We start from the raw sequence: 24,852 nt of genomic DNA on the forward strand, positions 1-24,852 counted from the left end.
GGGGGGTGTATTAGTGTATGGCGTGATAACTTTTCCGTCATACTGTAGCAGCTAAAAATGTCCTGCAAAAGTCCTGGAAAATTATTTCAAGAAAAGAGTTGGAACCCTGATATATTATTCCAAGCCGGGTATTTATATATATATATATATCTTAAAACATGTCTGGAGGGCATCTTTACTTCATTCAACATTTCTTCTAGTGCCACCAGCAGGCCAAATGTTGATTTTGTCCAATAATGACTAAAAAGCTGCAAAGCTTTTAAGTTATTCCCACCAGCCTCAGGTTCACTTTGAGTTTAGAGCTTATTCACAAATATTACCATGCTATAATAACGTTTTTATTTGTTGATTTTTATCTTATTTGTACTGATAGCAGTTTCTGTGAAAACCTCAGAGCTTCTCAGTACACAACATATAACCTGGAAATTGGAATGGTTAGAAAAGTTGCAGGGTCTCCATTAACAGGGCACATATATGATGACACTGAAGCTGCTCCGTGTTGTAATGTTTTCTATAATATATTTATGTTTTCTTGCAGCTGTATAAGCATTGTGTTTATCACTTTCTCTCTTGAAAGGGCAGTGAAGGTGTTCAGTGGCAGTGGTGGTTGTATCTCAAGGTCAGCTGACCCGGTTGACCCCGACACACTAAAAAACATGTGCCAATAGAAAAACCAACTGCTGAGAGTTGATGCTGTTGTGTGGAGTCTCTTTCTCCTCGCTCTCTCGGTATCCTTCTCTCCTCTCTGGTGTGTGTTTTTTTCACCTGCTCTCATGCTTTAATTCAAGCTTCTTTTTCCACCCACTCTTGTCTTTTCACTGTGAAAGATTTTCCGCTTGTGGCTGTAACCTTGGGAGAGACAAATGGCGACCGGGTTATATTCTTCCGCACGCATCACATTTCAAACATACACCTCTCTCCTCTGCGTTTGATTTTAACACTCCAGATGAAAGCTTAAAGGAGTGCAATTTCTATCCATGGTTAAACATAATATACTGATGGCCCCTGCGAAATCTGTGTGTGTGTGTGTGTGTGTGTGTGTGTGTGTGTGTGTGTGTGTGTTTGTGTGTGTGTGTGTGTGTGTGTGTGTGTGTGTGTGTGTGTGTGTGTGTGTGTGTGTGTGTGTGTGTGTGTGTGTGCGCGCGTGCGTGCGCGCGCGCCTGCCTCTCTGTGTATTTGTGTGTTTCAGCATATGATTTTGAGTGGAGTAATTTAGCAGATGAGCGGGTGGCCATTGTTAGAGGGATAATCTGGCTCTTGCTGCTCAGATAGGTTAACATGCAGCAGATTAGACCAGATTACCCCCAACCACACCAGACAGGGCCAGCCTGCCCCCCTCTATCCCCCGTTACAGCCGACCCTCCCCTGTTTGCCTTCCTGCTCATTTCAATCTTTCTAACCCCACCTTCATCTCATTTCATCCTCTCTCTGCTTTTTATCCCCACATCTTTGTCCCACTTTGCATCTGACTCACCATCCTTTCATTTTCTCCTTTTCTTTTCACTCACATAAATGGTAAAGTATACTAACTGAAGGACTTGCAATAGTCAGATTCCCTCGTTATTGCTTATTATGTTTGTTTTTTTACATGGATAAAGAATGCTGCAGCTCTCTCAACTGCAGAACAATTAACAAACACATTCGGGTGATTATTATTTTAGTCATTTCTTAGTTCCACCAATAGGTGGGATCTCTGTCAACTTGCATATATATTTGTGCACCCAAGCTTGACTTTTAATACACGTAAGAGCAACAGGACAAGCAAGAGTTAGACATTAAAAATCATTACACAGGTAAAAAAAAAAAAAAAAAAAGCATTGAAAATGAGAAGACAGCATTCTTTTCATTGACATGAAATTATTTTACAATATTGATCAAGTGAAACTCATTTGCTTGTATTTGCTTGTACAGCATTTTGAACCTATACAGTAGATCATTTCAGTAATTGCTACATGATTGAATGCCTAAAAAAAAAAAGAAAAAGAAGCTTTTCAGTCACTAATTGTTATACATTGTATTATCTTAAAATGCTGTTACTGCCATCAAACTCTTTGAGATTTATTACAGATCTACGCTCAGCAGATTTAAAAATGTTATAGTTTCAAAAAAACCTGCATTAAATAATCTCCTCTCCTGTGATGCCTTGATATTTCAACTCACTAAAATGTTCTACAATAATATCTCCAAATGAAGGAAATTATGAACTAGCAGCTGTGTGTTTGTGTTTGTGTGTGTGTCTTTACATCTGTATGACTGTGTCTGTCATGGTGGACCTTGCCAGACGTTTGTTCACGATCCAGTTGTTTGTATTTTTGGCTGCCCGGTGTTTGTTTGGCAGGCTGCGGCTGGTGTGTTTGTTTCATTCACGCTATTAATTAAAAACACTCCACGTGGTGAGATGACACTAACAAAACACAGGATAATGATGTAATTACTGCCTTAACATCTGGCCCAGCTGGTCTGATCTAAAGTCTTAGTGCAGCCTAGAAAGCAGCACTGCAGAATTTGGAATTATTTGTCAAATTATCTGATTATCTTGTTTATTCATCTATCAGTAAGGTGTTTGTGCTTTAATGTTTGTGCGCGTCACCCATCTGTCATGTGTGGATGCATGTTTGCGGACATCTGGGTCTGTTTGTGTATTAGAAACCTGGACGTGTGTGTTTACACTTGTGTCTCTCTCCAGCTGTTTCTGCACTTGCACAGCTGGACTCACGCCTCACTAATAAAACAGATAGATTAACTTTGAGGTATTAGGTTGCAAACCAATCAAGGTGCGGGATTAGTTGCCCAGGTAAAGTCACTTGAGTACCTGTCTTTCTCAGGTTTCTGTGAGTGCAGTCAAGATGTGGTCACCTGGTGACCACACAAAGCACAAATACAGACGATTTGCACACAATGTGATATCCATCTGTCCTCATGTACATACACATTTCTTTGGTTTGTTTGATGATGATGAGGACGATAAACAAGTTGTCCCTTCTTTGAGAATAAATCAATTAATTATTTAGTCTGTAATGTATCAGAAAATTAAAAAATGGCCGCAGCTTGCTTTTTTTCTCTGACCAACAGTCAAAAACCAAAAGGTATTCAATCTACAACAATATAACACATAGAAAAAGCAGCAAATCTTCATGTTTTCCTTCTTTAATGATGTAACGGAATACTTGGACATTTTGGGAAATAAACGTATTCTTGTAGAGAATTAGATGAGAAGATTGACACCACACTCACACCTGTCTGTCACATTTAAAGGTCCAGTGGGTTGAGTTTAGTGGCATCTAGTGGAACAGACTTGATGGAAATGGAATGTAACATTCATAAGTATGTTTCAATTAGTGTAAGAATTGTATTTACCTTAGAATGAGCCCTTAATATCTACATGGGGAGTAGGTCCTCTCCGCGGAGCCTGTCATGTTTCTACAGCAGCCCAGAACGGACAAACTAAACACCGGCTCTAGAGAGGGACTGTCGCATATTTTACAAGTTTCACTGTCCCCATAAGTTCTTCTACACACTTGGAAGGGGAAGGGAGGGTGAGGCTGTGCTACTCAGTTGTTTGCAATCTGTAACATCACTGCATGATGCCTTTAAATCCTACACACCGGTCCTTTAAGGCTATGAAGACTGGGAGCAGGGGGAACAGTGAATGCCTCCCGTAAAAACCACAACTTCTCAATTTTACATGTACACAAATAAACAAGATATAATGGGTTGAATAGTGAGCTTTAGCTTTTTGATACTGTTGGAAAGGGCCTACAGTATCTAATGTCTCTGCTGAGCTAACGCTGTGTTTGTGTCATACTGTAAATATGAGTTTCCAACCTATTAATATTATTCACAAATTATATTTACTACTGGGACCCAGGGATTTAAAAAAAAAAAAATAACATCTCTGATATATCTGACTTGGCACTTAAAAACATGGGAATCTTTTCACTCCTTCCCATCCATCTGACATACCACCAGTGCTGATTAAGATAACATTCTCCTGGCTACACTTTGCTTATTCCTTTAAATGAATAATCGATTACCTTAATTGATGTTGATTGCTTTTCTGGCAACAAACTAATTGGTTAATCAGCTGTTCATCAGAGAGTTTAGCATCAGATTAATTTGCAGAAAAAGTGCTCATCACTCTGGTATCTTTGTTGTGTCCTCCCACTTTCTCTACATCCTAATTTAATACTTTTCAGTTGGCTACAATTCACCACCTTCCTTCCTTCCCAATTTTTTTTTTGGGTGGGTGGGGGGGCTACCATTGTGCACCGAACTCTCCTGGAGAGTGTAAGAGCACAAAAGCACAACAAAGACTCAGGAAGTGATTAGTGGCTTAACGAGGAGGAGGCTTTGGGGGAGGTTAGGGGGACTGTGCGGCCTCCTCCGTTAGGCAGGGTGAGGGGGTTAAAGTTTCAGGGCTTAAAGGGTCAGTGTTAAGATATGGAGGTCAGTGGAGAGGTTAATTAGGAGCTGGGCTTTTGTTTATGGGGGATAAGGAGACGCGGAGGCGATTCACTTTGCATCCTCGCTGTGTATCTGCAGCCACCCTGGAAGTGTCATCCACCCCAGCTCTGCTTTCCCCCACAGTCCCTGCTAATTGTCCTGTCACTGAAAGGAGATGTAGCTGAATTAACTTAATTGTCACCATTACGACACACTCGTTCACCACAACACACACACCTGAGTGTTTCCTTGAGTGTGTTTGGTGTGCTCTTCCTGCTCCGGTTACAAGAATGTCTTTTCAACTTGGAGGAGCCCTGGCCATGACTGTCGCTCAGAGACACAGGCTGTTGTGTGTGTGTTTGTCTATTGTTGCGCTGTTACAACACACAGTGAAGCATGCTGTGATTCTCTGTAGACCCAAACATCTCAAGTAGGGCAGAATGTGCTTCTCCGTGTGAATGTGATGGGAAGAAACAGAGCTGACACTGAAACAGGTCTCTTGGCTGTGAAAACCTGTTAAGACCACCTTCAAATTACTTTGTCCTCTTTAGTGTGAATATGTCTGTGTTTGTGCTTACGTCTTAGGTTTCTTAAGAAACTATTTTCACCATATTCAATGATATTTAAAGGTTAAGGCCGGCAATTTACAATGTTTTTATAATGTTAAAAAAACTCATGCAGAGCCAATGAAAAATGTATTTATCTACTTAGAAGTATTGTGTGTGTATCCACAACCTGATATATCACATTCCTCCGTGCCGAAGGCTTTCATTGTTATCCAGAAACTATTAAAAACACATAAATGAGCCACACTGCTGCACTGGGTGACATGTTTTCACTACAAAGAGTTTTGGGCATGTTAGTTTGTTTAGAAACTGCTCTAAAGACTAATAACAGTGATCATGTTTTCAGTCTCTGGAGAGTAGTTCTGTTTAAGGTAGAGAACATTGCTTTACCAGTTTTTTTGTGCTACATAACACAACCTCTTGACTTTGTACTGAAGTTCTTTACAATGTTCAATGTAACACAAACTCAAGAGGTTGTGATATGTGGCACATCAAGTTAGCGAAGCAGTAGTGTCTTCTTACATGGAACTACTCTCTGAAGACTGAAAATCGCTGTTATTTTTAGCTTTTTTACTTGTAAGTAAATCAGCTCATTGTTGGTTTGGTTCTGCACATGAGATTAGTTAACAAAAGGAAAAATATATAAAATATATAAAGTCATACAGGTTAGTTTTCTGCAATTATGTTACCTCAACATTTGTGCCAATATACATGTTCTCATTTCCTCATGCTTGGAGTCCTTCCTCACACTTTTACCTGGCATAAAACAAAATAATCTATTTATTTGCAGACTCCAGGAGGATTCAACAGCTTGCTCTAAACCAACAAAAAAAGACCATGCAGTATCACTCCTCTTTTAGAGTCCTTATACAGTGGTATAGTATTTATTTTAACACCTGGCTCATTACTTTTGAAGCACCAGATTGCATCTTTGAGTTTGGGTAACTCATCTGTGGAAAAACTCAAACTTGCAAAATCAGTGCCATCTTTTAATTTGGTTCTGAAAACTCACTTTTATTGAATTATAATTTAATTTTAAGATGCATTGACATATGAATACAGTATACCGTGTATTATATTAGTTATTTTCTTCATTTTGTTCTCTTTATTTGACTTACATTTTATTATTCAACTTAAGTTTTCCTATTGTTTAAAGGAAAAATTAATTTATGTTTGTTTTATGTTAAACACTTGATTTTGATTAGAGCAATGTAATCACTACCTGCATACTTTGCACTTTTATGGACCCTCTTGCACATACAGGGCATCCTAATGTACAATTAGACTGTACCAGTACATGTTATGCTTGCATGCCCTAGATGTAGCCCTTTTCCCTTTGTAACTGTTGTGTTTTGTATACAGTATTTTGTTAAGTTTGTATATCTTGTACTCATAGTTAACAATTTCATACTTAAAAAACAAAAAAACAACTCTGTTAATTATCTATGGCAGCAAAGTAATCGTTTTATTGTACGGTGCAACTGAGTGGTCTCTGTGCATATGACAAAGAAGATCTGATTTAATTTGACTTTATTATTCTATGTCATTAATAACGTAAAGCTTATTTAATTTGCTTTGAGTTAAAGGAAGAGGGATTACCTCGACAAGCATGAACTATATATATCATCTGGAGTGAAAAACTGGCACACAACTCCTAACACCCCACCACACAAGGACATCTGTCTCTGGGGTAAATTGGCATTAACCCCTTTAAGCTGGGTGGCCCCCTTTTTGACGCCCAACACATCTGCAATCAGAGCATTTTCAAGAGTGCATGTGTGTAACAAAACAGGATGACATGGGGCATGATAAAGGTATAAAAGACTGTGTTTTTGGGAGTTTGCCGCTCCAGAGAGTATTCATATGTCTCATACACACGCTGACTGACCGCATAAAGGGTGCCACACTCCAAAGCATATGTCCCAGGGCAAGCAGAATGTGTTAATGTTGATTGAATATGCTCCTCTATTAGACTAATGTTAGCAGGCTGTATAGGCCCAATGCTTAATCCAAGGTAAGAGAATGGAGTGAGAGCACGGTTTATCTCTGAATTTATGGATATTAGAGAATAGGAAAGTGATTAGAGTGGCGGGAGACCATTTAGAGAAACATACGCTTTCAGGTCTGGGTGACATTTCCAATCACACCGGCCACATTACTGCTATTAATGATGCAAGCAGCTTAGCGGCAGGACCAGAAAGGTTATGAGATTTATTTGATAGTACAGAGTGATGTCATGTCACCTTCTTGCCATCATCATAATCATCATAACACAACATTATGGTCTTCTTCTTACTTTTTTGTTAGAATTTATACTCTATTATATGCTTTTTAAGTTTTTTTGTTATTGTGATGCAGAAAAAAGGGGATGAAACAGAAATGAACAGATTTTAATTTTTTAAAAACTTCATAGTAGCAATGAAGTCACTGCCTGCTCCACTCATGCCACATCAATATAGAAAAGCAGTTTTCACTTTTTAAATGTACATTTTTGCCCAATCAAATAATAATAAATAAAATATGCACTGAACTGATAGAAATGAAATTGTTAATGAGCCTATTCAAAGCTGAGATGCGTTTTCTAAAATGACATGAACCCACATTTCTTGCCTTGTGATCCAGACGGGTCTCAGGTTGATGTCCCTTAGTCTGTCTAAAGAATTCTCAATCACAAAAGCCTCTTAAACGGAGAATCTTAAAATAAGCAGCTAAACTGTTTAAGAAGCTTATGCCGTGTTGGTCATGAAGCAGTTTCTGCCTGATATGTGTGTCAGTTTAACCAGTTTTAATATTTTTTGTTTTAAAGCTTGTGTTCAAATTTTTGTCAAACTATTGTATTTCTGGTTAGTGAACTAGATCACAATATAAACAGTTAAGAAGGGATTTTCTGGGAAGTAGAAGTTAATCGTTTGTGCGGCTTTTGCGTTAAAGGAGGGAGATGCGTTTGATTGACAGTGCTGCCATGACAACCCCGCATAAGCCTCATGGTGTCCAATGAGGATTCAGAGTCAAGGTCCCTCCCTGACTCCCAGGTGAGCTAAAGAGTCAGACTCCAGCAGATTTCTGTCAGACTGTTTCTGAAACGCACTTTTCTTGCCTCTCGGGGGGTTTCACTTTGTTTTCAGGATGGTGTTCAGGTCGCCGCTTGACTTTTTCTCCGCTACTCGTCTCCTTCTACCTCCGTTCCCAGATGGGACCCCTATCTTGGCCCGTTCCGGGTCCCCGGAGGACCTTCCCACCGCCTGTCCTCCTCTGGCTCTCCCGGGATTGTGTTTCTCTGCGGCTCAGATCGCCAGCGTTTGTGAGACTCTGGAGGAGACCGGAGACATCGAGCGGCTGGCCCGCTTCCTCTGGTCCCTCCCGGTGGCCACAGACGGTCGGGACTCCATCTCTGAGCACGAGTCGGTGCAGCGGGCTCGCGCCGTGGTGGCCTATCACACGGGGAGTTTCCGCGAGCTGTATCACATCCTGGAGACGCACCGTTTTACGCGCGCATCTCACGGTAAATTACAGGCGATGTGGCTCGAAGCTCACTACCGGGAGGCAGAGAAGCTACGGGGGAGGCCACTCGGACCTGTGGACAAGTACCGCGTGAGGAAGAAGTTCCCGCTACCGAGGACCATTTGGGATGGAGAGCAGAAGACGCACTGCTTCAAAGAGCGCACACGGGGGCTGCTGAGAGAGTGGTACCTGCAGGACCCGTATCCGAACCCCGGGAAGAAACGGGAACTGGCTCACGCCACCGGGCTGACACCCACTCAAGTTGGAAACTGGTTCAAAAACCGGAGACAGAGAGATCGGGCGGCAGCAGCCAAAAACAGGTCAGTGATTTGACTTGACATCAGTTGTTCATTGAGTGCTCCAGTTGGCAACAGGCTGCAGTAAGGGACTATTAATGGTTTATTTATGCAATACAGCTCAACAGTTTCTTTGGGATTCATTTTATTAGTACAGCATCAAAGTGTTTTTAAAATGATGGCAACTATTCGTACAGAACGTAATCACTCTCTTATTGACCACTCACTTACTCATTCAATCAGCCCTTCAAGCAATTTGTCCCTCTACAGGCGGCCAAGGTTGTGAGTAAAAAGGGCCATTCATGCGTAAAAGCGCGCAGCTATTCAGCTTGTAGGTTTTTGTTTTCCTTCTGACCTTTACGATCTTTCTTCCATTACCTCCCTCTATACATTGTTTCAGGGTCAGTGTGTGGGTCAACCATCCTGTTGGTGAAGGCAAAACGTGCATGAATGAGTGCAAATAGTTCACCATGCAAGCGTGTATTCACAGAGCTTCAGAGATGTTCTGACAACAGATTCATTTATAAAGTGAAGCCACAGCTCGATGAAGTCATTTCAGTTTCAATCATTCGTTTATATGCCTTTCTGTCTTTCATATTTCCATTTCATGCTTTCGTTTAATGCCATTAAAGCAATGACTCCACTTGACTTGTGACAAAAATCAAAAATCAAAAATAGATATCTGCACTTTGAGTTGTTTAAGCAGTTCCTTTTTTTCAACTTCAGCTTAGTTTGATTTCATTTATCCAAACAGTTTTACACCTGTGTTCAGAGTCAGGCCGGTGGCACAAACCTCACTTTTAAACTCTTCTCTTTCTCGTCTTTTTTTTAGGTTGCAGCACCACAGGATGTGTCCAGGCGGTGCGCGTACACTTAGCGGAGGAGAGTGCAGTCCAGACGGGAGCGCGGAGCGAGCGGATGGAGAAACTCTACTCTCAGTAACAGACAGTGACTCTGATTTGGATGTTTGAGACTTTTTCTATGAAATGGACCTTAAGGGGCCTGTGATGGCCCGTCGTGGATTAACAGAGAGAGGATGCTGACAAACGCTGGTCAGAGTTGTAACCATCCTTATATTAATATCATCCTACATTAAGTTTTGATTCTTTTTATTTGTTTTCTCATAATATATATACACATATATATTTCTGCTGGTGATTTATCAGTATGTTACTGGATGGTTCACACCTGCTGACCCAGCATTCACTGTCAGTCTAATGAAACAGACGTCAAGCCATGAACCCCTGTTCGACTTTAACCCAGGGACCCCCACACTGGAGGACTTTTACAAGCTGAAACTCGCCATTGCTACACATCATTCATCTTTTCTCCAATTTGTGTGACATTTAAAGTTTAATGACACCATTCGCCATGGAGATGTTCTTCCACTGACAAACCTCTGGATGTCCACCGCTGTACACAATCAACTCGCCTCGCTGTGTGGCTGTTTACTGTATGTTTATAATGTTTTTTTGTTTTTTTGTTTGTTTGTTTCTTTTTACCTTCACTTCTGCGCATTTATTTAATGTTCACAAAGTTCACTGTGCAGTGTGTGTGATGCCATGTCGTTTATGTTCAACTATGATGCGGAAAAAATGTTTTGGTATTTTATATAAATAAAACTATTTAATATATGACTGTTATCTTGACATATCTTCTTTGATGGCACTATCATTGTAATGTGTGTGTGTGTGTGTGTGTGTGTGTGTGTGTGTGTGTGTGTGTGTGTGTGTGTGTGTGTGTGAGAGTGTGTGTGTTTGTGTGTGTGTGTGTGTGTGTGTGAGTGTGTGTGTGTGTGTGTGTGTGTGTGTGTGTGTGTGTGTGTGTGTGTGTTGCACTTAACATCAGTCCAACATCTAGTCCAACTGTAATGGCTACAGATTCACATACATATTGAGCATCATTTTATTTAATTCATATTTTCTACTTTTTTAACACACAATAATAGGTGCAAGCAGATAGAAGGACATTTTAAAGTGTTTATACATGTATCTGCCAACATTTATAACTTTTCTTATACTACTAAATATCCGTAACTAATGTGTAAACAGTTAATAAATGTACGATAACAGAAATGGCTGTAATCGTATTTAATAGCCTAATATACTGTGTGATACTGTGTTTTAATTCACATATAGGGTCTACAAACGACTAAAGGTCGGTTTAAAACTTTATAAATGTGTTTATAGGTTTTTCTTCTTTATTATTTTTCTTCTTATTATTATAATTTTTTTTTTTTAGATCTGTGAGCTTCGATAAATGATGTTAATCAATAATGTTTAAAAAAAAAATCACGCTCGTGCGACAATATTGAGACTTGTTTGGAGGATTTAAAAAAAAAAACATTTTGGTTCAGTGTGCTTGTAGTGTTTATTTTTTTCCTTCGAGTTTTTTTTTTTTAATTGACTTGTGCAAAAAAGTACGATTTTAAACTATACTGTGTGGCCTTGTGAAGGGATGCAGTCAAAGCAAGATGAGGCAAGCTTATTTCAACAAAAAGGCAATTTTAAATGGTTTGCATAAAACATCAAAAGCATTAAGACAAACTGCAAAAGACACACATTATAAAAGCACATTTAAATCAAACTGAAAATATTTCTTAATGAGTTAAGATAATAGAAAGTAAAAATAAGATGAAGTGGAATAAGATAAAGTTAAGAAAATTAAGACATTTTTTAAAAAGCCTTTAAAAAAAAAAAAGCTTAAAGAAAAGTCCCACAGTAACACAGGTTTTAATTTCACTGACCTTTGAGCGCCACTATCTGTCATGTGCTTCATTCTTTCTAGAGGACTCTCTCATATCACTGGAAACACAGCACTGCAGTGTGATGAAGGTAATCTAGCGCCACCCAGTGGTCAAAGAAGAGGCGTTGTGCTCTTATCCTTAATTGCCCCTTTTGCATTTTGGCTTCTGTTATTCTGTCTTTCCACCACAGACAACAAAAAAAGTTATAAAGTTGATGAATTCGGCGGAGTAGACGCAACAGGATTATCGTCCTTATATATTACTAATGTTTTATTTATGTCTTTAATTGTTTTTATTTGCCCTAAATGTCGTCATGCTTCAGGGAGTACTAGGCTATCTACATTTCATTATATTCAATTAGTCAATCACTCAATCGTTTTTTATATATAGAGCCAAATCACAACAAAAAGTAATCTCAAGGCACTTTTCACATAAAGCAGGTCTAGACCAAACCCTTTAATTTAATTTAAAGAGACCCAACATTCCCACATGAGCAAGCACTTGGTAACAGTGGCGAGGAAAAACTCCCCTTTATTGTTGTCTGACCCTCAATATCATGACAAAAAGCATAAAGCAACTAACACTACTCCTAGGATATGAGACTACTAAAATACTTAATAAATGGATTTTAATGGTGTTGGATGTTGGTGTAACATTGCAATTGTATCGTTAATTCTTTTTTTTAAATCTTGTTTTATCAACTTTATATGTGGCTTTCGACTGTTGCCAGCACGACATGCTTCATGTGTTTCTTTGTGTCACAATTTCCCACAGAAATCTACTTTTGACCGCAGCTGAAGCCTTTATGTACGAGGAGCACTTGAACGCAGCGTTTCCGTGACGTCACGTCCCGTCAGCTCCATAAGGAAGCCAGCAGGTGGCGCAGCTGCTCCTTCCTCTCTTCTCTTCTGTTCTCTTCTCTTCTCTTCTCTTCTCTTCTCTTCTCTTCTCTTCTCTTCTCTTCTCTTCTCTTCTCTTCTCTTCTCTTCTCTTCTCTTCTCTTCTCTTTTGCTTTCTCATCTCTTCTCTTCTATCTTTTCATCTCTTCTTTTTTTTAACTCTTCTCATCTCTTTTTCCATGTTGTACTGTGTTTTTTTTAGAGAATCTAAGGCCAGAATCATGAGTGTAAGAGATGTTTTACATGAGCCCGAGTTTGTAGAATAAATCAGATTTTACATGGAAATAAAAAGTCATTAAGTTTGACCCGTACTACAACCTACAGGATGTAACACCTGACTGCTTTCTTTTACTGTAATTACTCTGTAAGTATTTAACTCACAATGATGTGAGGTTTTCTTCAGTGTTCAATGTAAAACTTGCAGGCTAAAAATTATAAAATTGTTAAGGAGCTCCCTTTTGTGTTCTCAAGTAATACCTACCCGACAATTACAGTTTTTCCACAACTATTTACACACTAAAATTGGAACTTGAAACACAATCACTGAAACCCGAAACTCATGCACCAAAAATCCCTGAAATGAGTCTGCAAAATTGCAAGTACAGTTTATGCTTTACACCCAGTTTTCAATTAGCAAAACATCACACCTAACACCACACACACACTTCTCTACATAAGGCACAACATTTTAAAATTAAAATCTCTCGTGTTCCTTTGGAAAGCAACACCAACCTCAAAAATGCCACTGTTTGCTTTAGTTTGTATAGTTTGGCATTTTGTGTTTGTGGTTTTGTAAATAAGATAAGATAAGATAAAATAAGATAAGAGATGTAAGAGATGCAGAGATGTATCTTTATTGATCCGCCTTGTAAGAAATTTCAATTGACACAGCAGTATAGTGGGGGGGAAAGTAGCAGCGTAAGAATGAATATGCAATATTTAGCCTAAATGTGCTGAGATTATATACATGTGATATGGACATGTGACATGTTTTTGGAAATGTATAAGCTTTTGTATTTGTGTGCGTTTCTGTGTATTACAATAGTTAGACGTCACTCACATATCAGTCCATGATGGAGGGTGACAGTTGCAACAGTGACCCACTTGTCACTCATTGTACTGAGACCAGTCAACCAACAAAGCCACAAAACAGCCAGAGATCAGGGTCATGTGTTACATGTCGTGTGTGTGCATGCAGGTCGCATACACAGACAGTTGTTGTTGTTGTGTTTGTGAGTGACACAGATAGATAGATATATAGTGTTTAAATGTTGTTTTTATAGGACACATGGTTGTAATAAGAGCAAATTGAGCACATGATGCAGTAAATATAAACTGTTTTAAATGTTATATACCATACATGCTCTTTGTAAAAAAAAAAAAAAGAAGCTTTTTGTATTGTGCATTTTGGGGTTTTCTCTGTTTTTCCATAGTCTTCTGATGCATGTCACTTTGAGTTTCATCATACATCCTGTAGTGTGCATCTGACTGAAAAGCAGATTACCAAACAACAAAATAAGTTAATTCAGACTCTTTAATAAAAGGAAGAGATTTATAAAACGAGACTATGCAATTACGATAGTGCCTGATTATATACTGTAGATTTGGTATGCAAGTTTATGTATTCATTTAAATCTCTATTAGCTGTCAAATCAAACAATAGTTACAGTGGTGTCTAAAGGCAACCAAAAACCTACAGAAATGCCACATAAATGTATAAATATACTGTATATACACATGTACACACAAACATACTGACTAAAATAAAGAGTAGATAAGATGTGTTATCAATATAACCAGCCGTACTGCAGCAAATACATTGTAAATTGATGTATTGGTATAGTATTGCTGCATTGAAACAGTACAGAAAGGCTGCACATGTACAACAGTATGCACAAGTTTATTTACTTTATCTTACTATGTAAACCCCAGGAACACTGTACATATATCTCAGATTTTCTACACATTGCACATTTATTTATTTTAATCTGTATGAGGGTTTACTCTGTATGTAAATCTCAGGAACATTTACATGTACATAATCTCAGGAACTTCTGCATATTGTACATTTACATATTGCAGATTTATTTACACAAAGATCCAGTTTACTGTATATAGTATTTTATTTATATATTGAGTCCTATTTTGTCTTATTTATTGTTTATTGTTTATTTTTAGTACACTTTTTCCCTTATGCTGCTACTTTTTTCTACTGTACTATTGTGTCAATTTAAATTTCTCCCAAGGGGGATCAATAAAGATATATCACATCTTATCTTGTCTATCTTAGAAATTGACTTAAAATTAACAACATAAACAGGTAGGTACATGGATTTATAGGTGTGTAATAATACATGTATATAGTATATTATACTAATACAGAGATAGAAGATATTATAAATATATAATAATAATGTGCAGATGTTTCTCATGAGTACGATCTTGCAGTTTTGGGCTTTTCTGCAACACTCTGCATCACACCTCTGTAATGTTCTTAAAACAACTTATAATGTGATATAAAGGTAAGAAGGTACTATAATTTATCATTGATTATTGTCTCCTCTCTTGTGTGTGTATGTGTGTGTGTTCTAGTTTTTTCCTCATGTTGCGGGGGACTAAAACTAACCACTTAATGGGGACAAAAAGCAAGTTAACGTAAATGATTAATTTTAGGGTGAAGACTTGGTTTAAAAGTTAAGGTTAATTTAGGGCTTATGGCTCCAGGAAATGAATGTAAGTCAATGTAATGTCCTCCTGTGTGGTGATGGAAACACTGTCTGTGACCATGCATAAGGACTGACTGATTGACTGGATTTATTGGGCTGTCTGGCCATTGCATGCACACACACACACACACACACACACACACACACACACACACACTCACTCTCTCTCTCACACACACACACACACACACACACACACACACACACACACACACACACACACACACACACACTCTCTCACACACACACACACACACACACACACACACACACACACACACACACACACACACACACACACACACACACACACACACACACTCTCTCTCTCTCTCTCTCTCTCTCTCTCTCTCTCTCTCATCCGGCGCAGAAAGCCCGGCAGCTCGGGTGACGCGTTTTGCGCATTTCCTGCAGCTCGCGCTCTCACTCACGGATTCAGGAGAGAGGCGACGGGAAACAGGGGGCGCGCGCGCAAAGACCGAAAGGAGAAGGAGAGAAGAAAAAAAAAACCCGGAGCGCCGTGATGTATTCGGGGTGCTCGTGAGCCCCCAAAAAAGACTGCATCAGGAGGCAAAAAAGGGGGCATTCCTTTACCGAGAGTACACGCAGATATCGCGGTACCGTGAGGTCGAAAGCGAGGAGATTATCCCACAGAGGAGCTCGCGAGCCGACACGGGCTGGAAACGGAGCACCAATCCCGGATGGCTAGGCGCGGCTGCTCGCGCTCTCTCCCACCCTGACCCAGGAGAGACACGCAAGGACCGCAGGGGGGGGGGGACGAACCCAAGAGGAGACCCATTAACCCTTCATCGCCACGCACTGACGTTTCTATCCCGGCCTGCTTCCGTTGAAACGGGACTATTGCATGGCGCACGAGACCCGACCATAAACAAACAAGGCTCCGGTGGGAGAGTGATCCTGCAGCCGACCTCTGAAGGGTGTGAGTCTGCTGTACGACTGCGTTTTTCTGCCCACTGGGGGATCCATCAGCTGTACTGTTAGTGCGTGTGTGTTTGTGTGTTTGTGTGTGAGTCTGTGTGTGTGTGTGTGTGTGCACAACATATTGTTCTGATATGGTTGTATATACGACACTGAGAGTCCAAAGGAGCCAGCGGCATTATGGGATGTAGCAGGACTATGCAGTGACCCCGCTCAATTGGAAGGAAACACTCACTGTGTACAGGAGCAGCAGGAACAGGCAGACTATAGCCTAAACACACACACCTACACAAACACACACACACACACACACACACACACACACACACACACACACACACACACACACACACACACACACACATCCCAGCAGCTTGCAGCCATGCCTGTGTTCAGTGGCCTGTTGAAGGTGCGAGTGTGTGAGGCAGTGGACTTGAAGCCCACCCCATGGGCACTACGTCACGCTGTGGGGAAGAGTGGCTCCTTCCTGCTGGACCCTTACCTGGCTCTGAATCTGGACCAGACCCGGCTGGGCCAGACCGCCACCAGGACCAAGACCAACAGCCCTGCCTGGCACCAGGAGTTCTGCACAGAGGTCCGTGAGGGAAGGAGCCTTGAGCTGTCTGTTTTCCACGATGCACCCATTGGATACGATGACTTTGTGGCCAACTGCACCATCCAGCTGGAGGACCTGCTGCAGAACGGGACCAGGCACTATGAAGACTGGGTATGTGTTTGATGTGTGATGGTTTGAGTTTGTCCCCACACAGTAGTAAAGCAGATGTCATGAAATTTAAATACAGACCCCCTGAAACAAACAGGGGCCCCATTTTCTAAAACATACAGCAACTCAAACACAATCTACTGTTGCTTTGTTGATCAATTGTATTGGATGTGGAAACTGGGAATTTGGTGCATTTTGGCCCCAGTGGCCCCCAAGTGGGTCAATCTGGACATGTATACAGATACATTTGGGTGAGGGTTAAACCCAAATCAAATAGTTTGTAACTTAATCACTCAGGAAAGACAACAAATTGTTCATATCTTGCTTCAAAGAATTCCTTCCTTGGAGCTTTAGGGAGTTAAATGCCTTGCTCAAGAGAGTAGGGATGCTCTGAACTAACTTTTCCTCTTCTGACACCAACACTTGAGCTGAAGGTATCCATTCATACTGACGACCGAACCATTACCATTGATCTCTTAAAATCTTAAAATCTGTATAACAGCTGCTTCACTGCACGAGACTCGCTGGAATAAATAAGACAATATTAAAGTGGAAATAGACAACTTTTCTCCTGTAACTTATCATCATGAAGCAGATGTCGCTCGCACGCTGTAATGGCTGTAAAATAATGACACCGTTTAACTTCGCCTTCAGTGCATTTCTATCCAACCGGGTTCGATCTTCCAGGAAAATGAAGGCTTGATTTATGGCACAAAAGAAGTGCGTCAACCATTGTGCAACCGAAAGAGGAAGAGCATAGCACCTTTGTTTTCCCTGGAAACTATCTGTAGCTCTATCACATAATAATTAATTAGGTGGCTGACCTCTGTCTATCTTCTTATTGCTATATGATCAAAGTGGAATATTACACAGGCAAATCTGATGACGCCCTTATTCTATCTGCGTAATCTACGTTTTAGCTGAATTAAGTAAGTAAACTGTCTGAATAAACTTGTTTTTTTAATTTCTAGAGGACTTTCTTTCCACTAGCTATGGGAGCTAACAGGAAGAAAGACCTCCAGAAACAAGTTAGCTAATCTACCAGCGCTACAGATACCACTCCGACACCAACCCCTGCTGTAGTTACTTGCAATGCAGTAACGTTACTAAAACTGATATTACTATGCCATACACATTATTACAATAGCAGGGTGCCAAATTAAATTTTTTTTGCTAGTGAATGTTCAGAGCCGCTCAATAGATTATCATTGTTATTTTTGGCTGGTGAGGGAAGCAAATCTACCAGCCACTGGCATATTTTACCAGGATTTGGCTGCTGTTCGGTGCTAATTTTGTGCCCTGCAATAACTTTTATCGGTTCCCAAATTCAATATAAGATTGTGACAATTTCAATTAGTCTTTTCACTAAACACTTCTTTCTTTTCTCTTATTTCCAAAGTGGTGTTAATCATTTATTCACAGAGTTATGCTCTCAGGAAAAGGGAAAGCGAACTGGTTGTCTTTGTGACTGTGGCGCAACAATAATACCACCTTGTGTTTGAAAAGTTGTCTGTTTCCACTTTAATCTGTATGAGTGTAAATTTTGGCTGATACCCAATCCACCTAATAAGGTCAGTATCAGGACTGATACTGATTTGGCAGATCAGATTAACAACAGTTTACAACATCTCATGGTCATAAACATGCTCACCTTATCTTTGTGTCACAATATTCTCTCCAAGCGTCAAAACCTTTCCACTTAAGTGTTGGATGTCTCAGCAGTGGTGAAGATACATATAGAAGAAGTCTTTACTGCCGCCATTATCATCGTCACCACCTTCGTTCTCTGTGTTTGGCAACGCAGCAGTGTGTTATTTAACTGTGAAATCAATTGCACACGTCAGGTTGTCAAACTGTATGTGTATCTCGGTGCTGCTTCTCCGCTCGGGTCTTGTTTTCCCCCTCTGACGCGGTCATGTAGTCGTATTTAACTTTTGCAGAGCTGTGGCAGAGGCTTCATGTTTTTAGCCAGACTTTAATCCAGCAGCTTTCAGCTCCTCTATCAGAGGAGCTGTTTGGACTTGCATTAGATCTGATTTGGGCATCTCACATCCAGCCTGGAGTCATCCTTCCTCAATTCCTCACATTCCTCTTGTGTCTTTGGACTAGAAGGAATAGGAGGTGCCCTTGTCTTCTTTTCCTCATTTAGAGTTGGATTTTTTAAAGAGGATGCAACAACGCAGATGTTGTGAGACTTCATCCCAACTTCCTTTTAAGTTTCCTCTGTCTGTAGGTTGGGAGATATACTGTAACTTAACTCTGGGAAAGACTGAAATTCCTTTCATTTGTTATGGTTTCTTGTCAAGTAATCTCATTTGCGTCAGGACTGTGATGTTGGAGTGCCACATGTACATTTGTATGTAAGGGGATAAAGAGCTGTTTGTTTTGGGACTCCAAGTTTTGTCTTCAGCTGCAACATGTGATCTTGTTCCACTTGTACACTTTGTTTTATCCCGTCTCGCTTTACGTTAGATGAAAGCCTGATGAAGATGATGTCAGGACAAGCATTCTGGGAGCTAAGGACGTGCAATTCAAGTAACCACGTTTGCATTTAGCCCATTACCAACGAATTACATATAATTACATTACTGCAGACCACTTTCCAAAGCATACTGTGAGTTATTACAGTGATTTTCTACCTTCCAGGCATCCATTGGTGTCAGTTTATACCAGCAGAGAATTAAAATCAACTGAAAGAGACTTTACACCTGTTTGAATCATTACTGTCAATGTTAAGTTGACAGTATTACAGTATTTATGCTACCAAAATGACATTTTTTTGCTTGGTAAAGCAAACGTGTACATGGATTACTTTGTCCCCCTTTTTTTAAAATTACATCATGGTCATATGTTAATCCAGCTGAGAGCAGAGTCTGTATTAAAAAAAACAACCTCTGGCATTAAAGAGAGTGTCATCAAACAAAATGCTCATTGTGAAAATGTACCTATCACAGATTTGAAGCTGATTTTCATCCCTTAATGAACGGAATAAAAATCAACTGCACTCTAAAAGGAAGGAAATCTGTGTAAAATGCTATTGAATGCTTGTTAATACATATAAATATAATTTAAGTGCAAATGATTTGTAGTTAATAGATTAAAGCATGTAAAGCTAAACAGTATGGACTATTAGGAGGACTTTAATTGATGTGTGGTTATGTAACCTTATACTATATCAGCATACATTGGCATATAAATAGGCAGACACACACACACACCTACATACACAGACACATACCTCGTCCCCCAGCCATCCAAAGTAAGGTCAGAGCATATAGATCACTCTGTTGATTGACCACATCCCATTGATCACCCAGCTGGCTCGTCAATACATCTGCCTCACAGCGACACACTCCCCCACTCACTCCCTCCCTCCCTCCCTCCCTCCCTCCCTCCCTCCCTCCCTCCCTCCCTCCCCACTTCCCCTCCGTCCTCCTCCCCTGCATTACTCCATTACTTCTACTTCCTGTTTCTCCCTCATCCTCATCCTCCCCTCTCCAACAGTAAATCCCTCTCCTCTCTCATCTTCCTAACACTTGTGCTCCTACTTTAATTTACTCTTCAGTCTCTAGTGGCGAGTGACGGATTTGAAGTTCAGACTCAACAAGGAGATGATGGGAAGTGTAATATAGTTGGTAATGTTGGTTTTATGAGTAGTATCAGTGAAGTCTTTCGCTTAAACATTTTGCTCAAGTTGGGGGCAATCCTTGTACACATCGTTCCCTCTTACATACTGTGTTTTTTTAAAGGGAGAAACATCATTTGAGATTAAAAAGTGACCTTTGCCCTCAGAAAACAATTGCTGGCATCATTGGCGTTACAATAAAAACTGTTTTAAGCTTTTACTACCAGCACTATGTCAAACATTCACAGACTGCTGCTAAGTTGCATGAATATGAACATTGAATATGTGTACTGATAGTTTAAACTGTCTTTTTGTGACTGCCATTTTCAAAAAGAGCACCCCAATAAAACCTAACAGTATAATAAGCTGATAAACTACAGATTAGTTTCATCATGTTATAATTATTTTTGTGATTAATTGATTGTTTAGCCAATTAAATGCCATACAACAGAGGAAAATGTCCATCACAATTTCTAACCAACAGTCCAAAACTTAAAGCTATTTCATTTATAATGATATAAAGCAGCAAATCTTGCATTTAATACACCAAATTAGCCAAAAGTGGAAATCCTCATTTGGTTCCTCAATTGAATTTCCAGATAATATTCTAAATCATGAAATATATTAAAGCTGCAAGTAAAGATTATTTGCATTGTGGCTTCATCTGTTTATTATTTTAGCCTATAAAATGTTCAAAAATAGTGGAAAATAGCTACTACAGCTCCCAAAAGTTCAAGGTGGCATCTTCAAATTGCTTGTTTTATCCAAAAAACAGATTAAGAACTTCTGGAAATCAGAGCATGGGAAACTAAAACTCCACAAAAAAGCCTTTAATGGAAGAAACATCATACTGGAGGAGACTTGTGTGGACATCATGACAGAAAGCAGAACAGTGATGCAAGTTAAACCTGGAAAATGTACAAGAATAAAACTAAATGGCATGCTGCTTGCTATCCTGATGATCATTGAGGCAGGCTTGTGTAGCTCAGCTCCGTCTTTCTCCCTTCCTCCGCCCTTCTGCTGCCTCACTCATCTCATTATCCTCCTCTGTCTCCCTTTCTCGTCTCAGCACCACTAGTCTCATCCACTCTGCTTCCTGTTCTCTTTTGTCTTCCACCGCCTCTCCATCCATCTCCCGTGGATCCCGGCGCTGTGGGCCAGGTCCCCGCTTCGCGCCGCCGGTGAAATATTAACTAGGCTTTGATGTTTATTAATTGTCCCACTCAGTAATTGAGATGCTCTGCGGAGCCCATCCCCATGGTGACAATGACAGCCCGTCCCCTTGGTGACAGCCTCTCACCCACAGAAACACCAGAGAGAGAGAAACGGGTAGGTGAGAGTTTGGGGGGAGATGGAGGGTGGAGGTGGGTAAGAAGAGAGGAAAAAACAAAGTAGAAAACGGTGCCTCGGTGGTTCTTTGAGAAGTCAGAATAATTTAAGTTCAAGGCCTTCAAAGGTAGAGAAACTTAAAATGTTTCTTTGTGCTCCATGGTCACTAGTTAAGGAAAATTCCATTTTACCCACCAGGATTATTGTAGAGATTGTAAATGCAGGTATTTGTCTCAACACAAGATTACAGCAACGGTTTCTGGGCAAAGCGAAACAAGCCTCAGACAGGTTTAAACAAGTTTAACTCAGTTATCTAAACCATTTATCTTGCAGTGAAAAGTTTTGAGATTGAGATGAAAGCTGTGATGTCACTAGTTACATTGATTACTAGATTATAATCATCCATCGCTATGTAGAGCTACTGCTTAAATAAACATTAACACAGCGGACCTGTTCGGATCCACACAGTTTAGAGCAGTATTTCCCTTTTATATGAGTGATCATGTGAATCCAGATCCTAATATGCTTCTACATACAGTAGTTTATTTTTCTTGCACATGTTACCTGCTGTAAGCATTTTAACATAAAGCACATTGAGTTCACTTGTAGTGAAATGTGTTATATAAATAAAAATCACATTGCTTTGCCTTCATATAGAGGTGAAACACATACCACTGTAAACAAAGCTGTCTGTGCATTCCTGTGGTAACTATGGTATGTCAGCAGTGGAGCAATGCAAAGGATGATTACAATGGACGCTTTGGGTCAAGTCTTTCACCTTTCACTTCTAAATAAGCTGTTGTGATAAATGGGTTACATTTGGCTGCCTTCACAGATGTTACTGTAAATATTTATGTGGAGTGCCCTTATCCACATTCTCTGCAGTGAAGCTGATGAGTTATATTTGGTGTTTATATGACAGCTAAACCTATTACCGTAGTGTCCAGAATATAAAAAGCTGTAGGCCGACTATGAAAAATGAAAAGCGCGACTGTCTTGGCCAAAAATAATCTTGGTATATGATGTTATGAGTTACTGAAGTGACATTTTATGACATTAAAACATACTTGAATTACCTCAGTTGTGACAGATGTGTCAGGTTTGTTGTTTGGCTGCCATTTTTTAATGATTTTCTGTTGGCACCTTTTGCAAAAGTGCAGCTTAAATTCACTTCACTTTCCCCTCCAGCTGCCATGATAAAAATAAGTAGAGAGGAGGGGACGTGATCACATGAAAGAGGCACACATGAGCCAAAAACAAGCACCCCTCTTCACATCTGGTGTTGTGTTGTGACCGACTGTATATAACTTTACATAAATAATATTATAACTACATTTATATTCAATATTGAAAGAGGTCTTATAGGTAAAGATGTTATGTGGCTACTGTGTTTTTGAGGTGTTCAGCTCCTTAGGCATCATGGCTTTGAATAAAACACTATATTGCCTCTATATGTAGCTTATGAGTTGATGTTTTTAAACAATATTTTATAGAATTGAGTGTATTTTTGATTAAGAAAATGTTCTGCCATTTTAAGTTAGCTTGCAGGGGGAAAATGTGATCATTATCTTTTATTGTTTTGATAAAAAAATCTGATATACACAACAGCTACGCAGTAAATCAGAAGACTAGTGCTAGTTGTGACCCGTTAATAACATCGGTTACTTCACCACATAAGTGTGTTAGAGAGATTAGGGCTAAAGATGAGGCAGAGTGTTCTGTCACAGTTAACACAGTCTGGATGTAAATTATTCTCGGGACAGCTTTAAACATTTCCAAGTAGATCTAACAACAATCATTCCATGTATATATATATATATAAAATATATATATATATATATATATATATATATATATATATATATATATTTTTTTTTTTTTTAGCTCTGTTGTTTTCTATTAATATTTATATGATCTATATAAAGGATGTTCAGGATTGTAGGAGTCTTTGCTAGATATTATGACACCAGTACATATTGTATGATAACAGTGTTATAATTTACCATATGTGGCTAAATTCATTGAGTTATTATCTGCAGTTATGACTTCCATTAGAGAAAAAATAAATAAGAAGATGGAAATAGGCTGTTTCATCTTTTCGTTCTGTTTCTAAAATAAGTCTTAAAAGCAGTTCCAGGTAGCACCAAAAGGTGTAAAAGTCTTAAATCTTGAGGTTTTTGAAATTGGCAGACAGAAAGAGAGAGAAAAGCAGAGGAGGTGGAAACAGAAGGAGGTGCTATGGGGAGGTGAAAGGGGGACAGCCGAGAAGAGAAGAGAAACATTTGTGATGAAGGAAAGAGAGACAGAGAGAGAGGAGAGGAGATGAGGTGTAGAAGTAAACTCTGTGTACATGTAAATATTTCAGGCCGGAGGTTGAGAGCTGTGAGGCTGCTGGAAGCTTCTGTGGGCTCCGTCAGAGACACAATGACAAGGGCCACTTCAGATGTCACCCAGCCACTGTTTGACACTTTGAAGCATCGGTGCACACACACACACACACACACACACACACACACACACACACACACACACACACACACACACGCTCACAGCAAGGGTTAATGACCGAAAGACAATTAGCAGCCAGTCACCCCTCCATATATTTCAATATCATTAAAACAGTTTTTATGAATTTTTATTTGCCACGTTATTTCACCGATAAAAAGGAGGGAAAAAGCAATGTTTAACATTTTCTAAACAAAAATACTAAAATAGAATCTAACATACGACTTTTACTACTACTTTACAAGAAAACTATTATTACTTAAGTTCATGCATTATGCCAAGATAGTGACCCTTTATTGCTAGCCTTGTTATGACCCTACATAAGGCCTAAATGGGCTATTATATATCAGGTTACATCATTTTTGGGGTTCGATTAGGCCTGTCACAATAATTATCGACTTATCGTACAATAACTTAATTATCGACATCATCATGTCTATATCGACTTATCGTATGATACATGGACATGACCTTGATCATTTTTTTAACCACACTTCACACTTCACATTAGCAGCTAAGAGGCTATTCATGTCACATTGACTACATTCCTCAC

At 39.6% G+C, this 24,852-nt stretch overlaps 2 protein-coding genes across 2 annotated transcripts in view; both read left to right on the forward strand.

Annotated features, from left to right (window-relative positions):
- The first annotated feature begins 8,135 nt into the window (after positions 1 to 8,135).
- six3b (SIX homeobox 3b) lies at positions 8,136 to 9,777 on the forward strand. The gene is made up of 2 exons (XM_062442141.1): positions 8,136 to 8,830; positions 9,639 to 9,777. The coding sequence occupies exons 1-2, from the start codon at positions 8,136 to 8,138 to the stop codon at positions 9,775 to 9,777; spliced, it is 834 nt and encodes a 277-aa protein (XP_062298125.1).
- Positions 9,778 to 15,994: 6,217 nt separating this feature from the next.
- The window catches only part of prkcea (protein kinase C, epsilon a), a 37,522-nt gene continuing 28,664 nt past the window's right edge, over positions 15,995 to 24,852 (forward strand). The window contains exon 1 of the mRNA XM_062442136.1: positions 15,995 to 16,843. Within this exon, the coding sequence (XP_062298120.1) occupies positions 16,499 to 16,843 (345 nt within the window). The 5' untranslated portion in view covers positions 15,995 to 16,498. The remainder of the gene's footprint in view (positions 16,844 to 24,852) is intronic.

This window comes from Scomber scombrus, chromosome 21 (assembly GCF_963691925.1).
Source record: "Scomber scombrus chromosome 21, fScoSco1.1, whole genome shotgun sequence".
NCBI classification, from domain to species: Eukaryota; Metazoa; Chordata; class Actinopteri; order Scombriformes; family Scombridae; genus Scomber; species Scomber scombrus.

What these genes read in the sequence shown, in the direction of transcription:
- six3b (XM_062442141.1), top strand. Translation starts at nt 8,136, where the DNA reads ATGGTGTTCAGGTCGCCGCTTGACTTTTTCTCCGCTACTCGTCTCCTT. An exon ending in GCGGCAGCAGCCAAAAACAG is followed by an intron (nt 8,831 to 9,638) that starts GTCAGTGATTTG and finishes TCTTTTTTTTAG; the next exon opens with GTTGCAGCACCACAGGATGT.